A 9,746-nucleotide genomic window follows, 5' to 3' on the forward strand; every position below is an offset into this window, starting at 1 on the left:
GCTAAAGTCTCTTTGGTTTCAGGTTGATCCAGCACTTTTCTTCTATTCTTTCATCCATCGCCTCTATACACACATAGCCAGCAATGACCTCTTTAGCCGAGCAGTTAGCAGGGATTGCCCAAGAAAGCAAGGCTGTGGCTTTGGATAGAAAAAGAAGAACCAAGATCCACTCGGTTTCTTTTCTTCATGATCCGAAGTTTGCTGCCACACAGGACTACGAATCGATCTACTATGATGCTTTGGACGCTTTGCAGCGTTTGGAGTCGCTAGACCGACGTTTCGCCAGATTCGAAAATTCCATCTTCAGTGAAACCTCCATACAGATTGATAGACAGGTTCAGAGCAAGGAGGAGAACGACGATTTAAACAAAACCATCGACGCATTTCTCTCATTACTTTCTCCTTATTGGAACCTTGCAATTGCTGTAAGAGCGGTGGAATGGCCATTAAGAAGATTCCAGCTGAACATCTTCAATTCAGAACACTTGTTACTCTCTACTCTAGCTTACTTTGATCAGCCAATCTTCCCCCACGTTTTGTACGTCATCTCCGACTTACCTAAACTGTTCTCCTGGTTGGTCAACTTCAAGAAGTCAGGTAACAACCCTTCTAGAAACACACTTGTCAAAGCATTTACAGAAGTTGAGTTTTTCAACTTGTATTCTAAGTTTTTGCAGGATGAGTTACGCCATAAAAACCAGTACAGAAAGCTACTACTGTTTTATGTTTCCACCTCGATATCTGCACTAGCAACATTATCATCCACGGGCTCTGACAAGCTCAAAGTTTTTGTTCCTTTTGCTTTAGAATGTGTGAGTTCTTTGTTGGCTTCATCAAATGAGGAATCAAAAATTAGTGCATATACCATCTTGGTGGTCATATCGGCTGCAGTTCCATTGAGTAGAGAAATCGTGCTAGCTTCCGTGGAAACAGTCTTGTTGTCCGCACCACAATCTGCTAAAGAAAGCGCCTTCAACTGTGCATTGAAGCTCTTGCAGTCGGTACAAGATCAGGGGTTGGAACCTTTACCTAAGAAAATCGTGGACTTGTTGCCTGAGGGATTACTATCTGACACTTCGATCCCATACCTCGACTTTTTGAGTACAACCAAAAATAGTGGCAAGTTCATCTGCGCATACTTTAGATCCCTCATTATAAACAATGTGAGTGTCGATTCTGCAGTGCTAAAGAATCTTGAAACTGCAAATATTGAATTATCAAACCAACAGTTTACTTTGATTGCTGTCGAAGTCTTAAAATCTGTTGAAAGCAAAAACTCTTCGAGCTACATCGATCTTTTGAAGTTTTTGATTAGGAAAAATCGAACTTTGTTTTTCGACATTTTGAAAACAAAAAAGCTGGCTCTTACCAATTTGGAGATGATGGTCCAGAGTACATTAGTAGATCAGACCACAGAAGCTAGCTTGGAAACCGATGATGAGACAATCAATATCAAAAACACCCACAGTAAGGGTGTTGATGAGAATGTTATTCAAACGTATGAGAAGCACCAGGCTTTGGTGGCTTCATTCTTATCTAACGACTCTGAAGTTGGAAAAAGTTACGATTTTTACGAAAACCTGTATTTGAAAAGTATGCTCGATAATTCAACAGCATCATTTCTTGAAATATGCTTGGTCAAACCTTCACTTATTATTTCATTCTTATTACGTGTTGCTACCTCGTACTGCCCTTTAAAGGCAAGGATTCAAGCTATTACAAGATTGATTGAAGCCATAAACAATCTAGATCCAGATGTTTTTGTTGGGCCAATTTTGCCTGTCGTTATTACTTTATTGGTAGATAATGTGGCACAAATTAGAAGAAGAGCGAGCGAATTAATCTCATCCTTGAACGATAAGGTTAAAAAAGAGTTGTCTCCAAAAACAATTTTACTGAATGATAATTTGTATGGTGACAAGTCCTCTGACATTGCAGTCATTTCACCAAAGGATGCAAAGCTATTATTGGAAACGCTAGAAGCCAATATTCCAAATTTCATTGTTGACAGTACTGCACTCTTTTCATGTTTGGAAACTTTATTGACAAACAAGAAATTGGGTAAATTGTATCTAGCATTTTTCACTACTCACGCATTATATGTCGATATTCCGGTCATCAAAATGAATTTAATCAAGATTTCTGTCAAAAGTGCAAGTAATGTCAGAGGGGCTGCAGCTCCATCTTCGTTATTCCAAGACATTTTAAGCTCATATGTAAGCAACAGAGATGATTGGATCCTCAAATGTTCTCAAACAAACTGTGACTCGCATGCCTTTGAGTCAAACATTGTGTCTCTCGTTTCACCCAAAGAGAAAAACGATTCTGCTATTACATTTTTGGAAAATGCATTGGCATCTCCTTCCGAGCAATTGTCCAATTTGGCTCAAACTCGTATCATCGAAATATTTTCAACCCTTAAATTTGATTTCCAAATAAAAATAGTTAACTATATTCTTGAAGAGCACTTGACCGACAATTTTGTAACATATGATCCGATAGATGTCTTAGAGTCGATCAATATGACAAATGAAATTTTCACTGAACTACTGAAAAACTCAGCACTGAACACTACTAACTCACAGGCTCAATCAAATCCTCCTAAAAGAAGAAGAAGATCATCACAATCAACAAGGCAGGCACTCAAAGATGACGAGGTTTCAAACATGGCCACTTCTCATTTGAAGAAAGTCACAATGCTTCTTGAAGTATTGGACTATTTCAGTAAGCAATGCGAATTCGAGCCTTCATTTGAACTTCTTAAACTAATTTTTGTTGTGTTGGATGATTTAGAAACATTAGGAAAAGATGGTAAACTACCAATATTATATGCACAAGAAACAATCGCCTCTTGTTTAAAGAACATCATAGAAAAACTCAAAGAAATGGGTGTACCAATTAAGGACGCCTCATCAATCCGTGCAGATGTTGTCGTTTCCGCTATCAGAGCTTCAGATTCTCCACAAGTCCAAAATAAGTTGTTACTTGTTATTGCAGCTCTTGCCTCGCTATCACCTGAACTTGTTTTGCATTCTGTCATGCCAATATTTACTTTCATGGGTGCTCACACCATAAGACAAGATGATGAGTTTTCAGGGCATGTGGTAGAGCAAACCATTATTTGTGTCGTTCCTGCTCTAGCAAATGCCGCCCAATATGGAAAAATTGATGAAATTGAGTTCTTGCTTGCATCTTTTGTAAGTGCATTCTTGCATGTTCCAAGACATAGGCGTGTCAGGCTCTTTACCACATTAGCTCGTACCCTTGGAGGAGATCTCTCTATTCATCTGATTTTATTTTTATGCGGCCAGCAGTATGTGAATGCTTACATGAAACATAGAATGGGAGACTGTTCTGCCTTGGTTGATTTTGCCACTGTTTTCCTCCAAGTTTTCTCTGCTAAAGAGGAATTGGATGCCACTAGAAGATTTTTAGATTTGTGGAAATGTATTCCAATGGAACCAATTGAGAAAGATTCCCCAACTTTCAAAGAGCTTTCCTCAAAGGTCATTTTTGGTCCTTCAATTGTATCTATGTCCAAGAGTGAATTATATCATTGGAGAAAAGGACTTGTTTCATTTATTAGACATGCATTGACCGATTCTCAAGGAACGAATGGAGTTCCAAAACTCAGACTGAAAATTGCATCTCAAATTTTAGAAGACAGAAACACCAACGATTTGTTATCCAGTTTTTCGGAAACAATTAAATATCTACTAGATGTTGTAGATATGTTGAGTAGAAATCATGAGGATGATGAAATAATGAACAAAATGTATAAGCTATTAGGAGATGTTTTGAATTTATTACCAATACAATACTACTCCCAATCGGTTAATGAGATTTTAAAGTCACCAGAAGTGTCGTTACAAACTGCAAAGAATCTTGTCACTTTGACAGCGTTCAAGTTCAATTTGGAGCACACAGAAAATCCTTACGCACATGAAAGTATCACATCGTTGATGCCAACAATACTCGAAAAAATCACATTACAAGCTGACCTTGAATTATCCCAAGCAAGCTTAGACACAATGGCTTCAATTTTCCATCGCTTTGGTAGCCATATCGAATCATCGTCATTGATCAAATTCTTGAGCGTTATCAGTGGTAAGTGTGGTTTGGTCAATGAAGACTCTCCGGAACTCACTATTTCCTCAATAAATTGTATTACAAGTATTGTTGTTATTGTGGGTGTCAAAATGATTGGTTTGTTTCCTAAGATTGTACCTCCGATTTTCAAAATTTTTGACAAGTATGTTGAAAATAAGCAAGAATCCTCTAAATTAATTCAAATTTCCATCATCGTTTTTTTCTCAACTTTGGTTAAAAAAATACCTAACTTTTTAACACCGAACATCAAAGATATTCTGAAAACTCTTTTCAAAGCCCATGCTGTCTCAGACTCCATCAGATCTAACGTTCTTGATGTTGTGGTAGAATACATCGATTCAAAAATATTGCTTTCCTCTTTATGCTCTTTATGGACATTTGTCTCTGAACTAAACGTGACAGCTGTTGGGTTATTTATCGGTACCATGGAAAACACAGTCGAAAAGATGAACAAAACCACTGCTATTTCTGAGTCCACTATGTTCTTTAGATTCTTAACCAATGCTTTGGAATACCGTGCAACTTCTACTTTTGATGCTAACACAATTGGAAGAGTGGAATCAATGATTCACAATTGTTGTATTGTTTACGTTATGAAATTGAACGACAAGAGCTTCAGACCATTGTTGGCCATGATAGTGAGGTGGGCTTTTGATGGTGAAGGCACAATCTCTAACATTGGAGAAGTCGAAAGACTTGAATCTTTCTACAAACTTTTCAACAAGCTTCAAGAAAATCTCAAGGCCATTGTCACTACTTATTTCAACTACATCATTGATTCGACTGTTGCTCTCCTTGAAAGATTAGCCAGTGGTGAAGTGATAAGTATTTCATTACGGAGGTTGGTGTTGATATCACTCACCTCATCTTTCAAATATGATCAAACTGAATACTGGCAAGTTGGATCAAGATTTGATGCAATTTCAGAGGCGCTTACCTCCCAACTCTCCAATATTGAAGATCCAATAGGTAAACATCTTGTCAAATGTTTATGCGCATTAGCTCAGGATATTTCGTCATCAGATGATCACAATAAACGTTTGAATGAACTCATAATTTCACATATGCGTGTAATCGGTGATGTTGAACCATCAGCCAGAGAAAAGTACTGGTCCATCAAAGCACTTACAACTATCTATAAACGTGTTGGCGAAGCTTGGTTGAGTTTGCTACCTCAACTCGTTCCTATTGTTGCCGAGTTATTGGAAGACGATGATGACGATGTCCAAGCTGCCGTCCGTGAGGGTTTGGCTAAGATTATGGAGGAACTCATGGGAGAATCGCTTGAGCATTTGTTGGCATAAGTAGAAAAAGTTTTTACATCTTTTAGCTGATGATCGGGTCTTTTTCTCAACTAGCACTGAAAGCTTTCTGATGAATGTAAATCAACAATGTATTAAAGTATTATAAAGAAACGAAAAAAATATATAAATAGCCATTATGAAAGTAACTGTTTGGTCAAATTATTAAATCAATAACCAGTTGATTTAATAAATTGCCTGATTTCTAACCCAACTATGCCATCTCCAGGCACTGGCGTCCGCGTCAGCATTAGCATTAGCATCGGCTTCTGCTTCTGCTTCTGCATCGGCTTCTCTCTTATAGATTGCTTGATTTCTAACCCAGCTGTGCCATCTCCATGCTTCGGCTTCGGCTTCGGCTTCGGGATTAGCATCTGCATCTGCCTCTCTCTTATAGATTGCTTGGTTTCTAACCCAACTATGCCATCTCCATGCGCCAGCATCGGCACCAGCTTCGGCATCTGCCTCTGCCTCTGCCTCTGCCTCTGCCTCTGCCTCTGCCTCTGCCTCTGCCTCTGCCTCTGCCTCTGCCTCTGCCTCTGCCTCTGCCTCTGCCTCTCTTTTGAAAAGTGCTCCTTTGATAATTTTCGACGGAAGCTTTGAGCTGGAAAGATTAAAATGTTCATAGATTTCGTCCTCGATATCCTTAAAGAAAATAGGGTGGTAAGCAGAAGGTTCGGAGCTATCACGACTTTCAAAAGCGTAAATGAAGCCAAGGGGCTCTTCATTTGGTTCTGACTCCTCATAAGTAAAATCTTGTGGATCTTCTCTCTTGTAAATTGCTTGGTTTCTAACCCAGCTGTGCCATCTCCATGCATCGGCTTCAGCTTCGGCTTCAGCTTCGGGATTAGCATCTGCATCTGCCTCTCTCTTATAGATTGCTTGGTTTCTAACCCAGCTGTGCCATCTCCATGCATCGGCTTCAGCTTCGGCTTCGGGATTAGCATCTGCATCTGCCTCTCTCTTATAGATTGCTTGGTTTCTAACCCAGCTGTGCCATCTCCATGCATCGGCTTCGGCTTCGGCAGCAGCTTCAGGGGATGCAATTGCATCGGGAGCAGGATGCGCAATAGGAGCAGCAATGGCAACAGCTAGGAAGCAAGAGATTAGGCTTGAATAAATGAGTTTCATCTTTATCTAGTGATGTGGATGATTAGATGAGAAGAGCGATTGTTGTTTGGTGAATAATTGAAGTTATACAGAGAAGATCAATCATCATTCTGAGGTTATTTCGTTTGTATTTTCTGAACCAGGATTCCACTTCTTTAAATATGATGAGTTTCCGAAATTCAAGAGTAAAACTTCAGACCAAGTTGGCGGTTCTATTTGTGAAACAAAAGAGCAGTTACATCGTTTGCATCCAGTAGAAAGCAGCTGGCCTAACAACATCACCACGTTTAATAACCTCAGAGTTTCGATCATACCCTTTGCCCTCCCAAAGCGGAAACCATGAGTTTTCAAAAATCCCACCAGACATTTATAGCTTATGATGAACTCCCCTGCCGTCATGTGAGCTGTGTCGTTCCCGCCTCACACTGACAGGACCGCCTTTGGTTCGTTGCATTGTGTTTGATGAGAGTTGCGTTGCCGCCCAAATCGGGAAATTGTTGAGATTTTATATAAGGGGACTTTCGGTTAATGGATAATGGGTATCTGAGATGTCTAACATGTCGTCTCCATTTAAATGAGAAGCTTTCCTCTTTGAGTTAAATTGCACCTTGTTGATTCTCTGACAGATGTGAAAACCTTATTCTGTGACGAGATTTTTCCCCTTAATGTTTAAAATATGTGCATATCTGTAGTAGTACTCTTATTCATATTTTACCTTTTCTTGAGCCCCTGTACTGCAGCCCATATGAGCTAAATTCTACCTGCTGCTTCCAGTCAATAATCTGAGACATGGCTGTCTTGATTAGACAGCCAAAAAATCCTTTAAAGTATGATATGACAATTCAGAGTTTAGGCTGGATGTGGCAACAATTGCATCACCTAACGACAAATAAAAACTAATAACCAATAAAACCAATTTTGTGTAGACTGCATGGGCTAATACATGGAAACAGTCAGAGCAACAATGTTTTTGGACCAATTGCAGTGGATTGTCTTTTTTCCACCGCTCAACCAAGAGGGCACATCTTCAATGGTATTAACAGGCGAGGCTCAGCAGATCTAGTTTCATCTTTATTAATGCTCTTTTACACCTTGTTCTACTGAAAAGCCCAACTGCAATGACTACTGTGCCAGAAATTAAAGTGCCTCAACCATTGCACGGAATCGATCTGTTTTACATTCTTCCGACATTATTGGTGGGTTCTTATCCGTCAGAGAAAATTTCGATAGGCAGATCCTCAAACGAGAGTTCGTTGAATAAGATTCTCAAATTCTTAACCGAAACTTACGAAAAAACACTTGTAATCAACTTGGTAGCTGAAAAAGAACCTTATCACGTTGATGAGCAATACGCTGGTTCCGTAATTACTAGATGGATTCACTGGACTGATCATCATGCTTTAGCATTCAGTGAATTTGTCAGCTTGATTTATTATATTGCAAGGTTCATGCAGGATAAATCTAAAGTAGTATTCATCCACTGTAAGCATGGGAAAGGAAGAACAGGGACACTAGTTTCTGCGTTGATCACTTTACTTTATAGTGTCTCTTTGGCAGAAGCTACTTTGGTTTTCGTACAAAGAAGAGCGATATATGATGTCGGTGTCAAAATTGAGTCACAAATTCGACTATTACGTTATTGGTGTGATATACTAGACGACAATAAGCTGGGTTCTTCGTATGGACAGATCAGAAGTCACTCTAAAAGTTGGTGTCTAAAAAAAGTAAGACTTGATAGCCCAATGAAGAAGCACGAAAGTAAAACTTTCGATTTACGTATTGCAAACATTCACGAGGATTCGGTGGATTCAAGTTTAATTTTCACCAGCTTGGGTAAGATAAAAGTAAACCAGGAATGCCTATACTATCAAGAAATACAAGAAAATGTTTGTGTGGAAGTGGAGTATTCCAATTTCATCACAAGGTCATTTGTCACTTTCAGTTTCAACGGCGCAATGGAAGCCGCTTACCACTCCAGTAATCAAAGCTCCTTATTAGAAATTTCAACAAGCTGGAAAGAAACAGATGGGATAGATGGCACTGGTTTTAAAGGTAAAAAGTATTTTGATAACGTAAGTATTTGGATTCAACAAATTCAGAGATAAGTGTCATTACTGGATAAGTGTTAACATTAATAAGCTGAAAATGTTGAAAATACTATCTGTGCTAGTCAGATTTTTTGCGTGCTCAATGAGAACGCTCTGATTATCTAGTGAATAGTAAGAAATTAAATAAAGTGTTGTAATCTAGCTATTCTATTATGAATATCCATTGTATATGTACACGTTTTCTTATGTTTGTTACTTAGTTAAAAACAACTTATACAACTCTTAATAACTAATGATTCTAAACACAGATAGGAGACAAAACCTCTCCTATTTATACACTCATGACGTCGGCTAATCTTTCCAGTTTTAGATTACTTGATGCCTTGTCATTACAAGGCTCTTTTCTAATGCCTTGTGTTGTAATCTAGCTATTCTATTATGAATATCCATTGTATATGTTCACTTTTTCTTATGTTTGTTGCTTATTAATTTATAACTAATATAACTAGCCTACAAACTAATATTCTCAAACATAAATACAAGGGACAAACCTCTTGTATTTATACACTTACACCTTCGGTTAAACTTGCCATTATTCATTTATCATGGCGGCTAACTTTCCAGTTTTAGATTACTTAAGATGCCTTATCATGATAAGACTCTTATCTCTTATCACTCGATCATGATTGGCTTCGGCATCTTATCTCAACACCCCACCATAATCTAAACACTTGTAGATATGTTCGACATTCCAGCTAGACCAACAAACTTATTGAATTTAATCTTGGCTAAACTTTTAGTCAACATATCCGCAACCATATTTTCAGTGTTGATTGAAACTATTTCACAGTTTCCTTCTGAAATATGATGTCTAACAAAATGATGTTTAATATCAATGTGTTTGGTTCTCTGGTGATGGACCGGATGCGTTGATAACATCCTGCACCCTTCGTTGTCTTCAAAGATGCAGGGGACTTTGTTCATTTTAAGTCCAATGTGTTTCAACAGTTGTGTTAACCATAGTAATTCTTTAACTGCGTCACCCAGTGCCATATACTCTGCCTCAGTAGATGATAGCGCCACCGTCTGCTGTTTCGTGGATTTCCATGTTATTGCAGTATTTCCTAACATGTAAACATAACCGGTAATCGACTTTCTGTCCACCTTATCACCAGCC

At 38.5% G+C, this 9,746-nt stretch overlaps 3 protein-coding genes across 3 annotated transcripts; 2 read left to right on the forward strand and 1 right to left on the reverse strand.

Annotated features, from left to right (window-relative positions):
• Positions 1-83: 83 nt before the first annotated feature.
• PICMEDRAFT_31202 (hypothetical protein) lies at positions 84-5,414 on the forward strand (the record flags this gene model as incomplete). The annotated part of the gene is made up of 1 exon (XM_019162681.1): positions 84-5,414. The coding sequence occupies one exon, from the start codon at positions 84-86 to the stop codon at positions 5,412-5,414; it is 5,331 nt and encodes a 1,776-aa protein (XP_019019331.1).
• A 128-nt stretch (positions 5,415-5,542) lies between these two features.
• PICMEDRAFT_16029 (hypothetical protein) lies at positions 5,543-6,591 on the reverse strand. The gene is made up of 3 exons (XM_019161063.1): positions 6,431-6,591; positions 5,909-6,337; positions 5,543-5,872 (listed from the first exon to the last, which is right to left on the reverse strand). The coding sequence occupies exons 1-3, from the start codon at positions 6,540-6,542 to the stop codon at positions 5,598-5,600; spliced, it is 816 nt and encodes a 271-aa protein (XP_019019332.1). The 5' UTR covers positions 6,543-6,591; the 3' UTR covers positions 5,543-5,597.
• Positions 6,592-7,273: 682 nt separating this feature from the next.
• PICMEDRAFT_16031 (hypothetical protein) lies at positions 7,274-8,813 on the forward strand. Its single transcript, XM_019161064.1, has one exon. It carries the CDS (start codon positions 7,640-7,642, stop codon positions 8,624-8,626), a length of 987 nt encoding a protein of 328 aa, XP_019019333.1. The 5' UTR covers positions 7,274-7,639; the 3' UTR covers positions 8,627-8,813.
• The last annotated feature ends 933 nt before the right edge of the window (positions 8,814-9,746 follow it).

Source organism: Pichia membranifaciens (assembly GCF_001661235.1).
Source record: "Pichia membranifaciens NRRL Y-2026 unplaced genomic scaffold PICMEscaffold_2, whole genome shotgun sequence".
NCBI classification, from domain to species: Eukaryota; Fungi; Ascomycota; class Pichiomycetes; order Pichiales; family Pichiaceae; genus Pichia; species Pichia membranifaciens.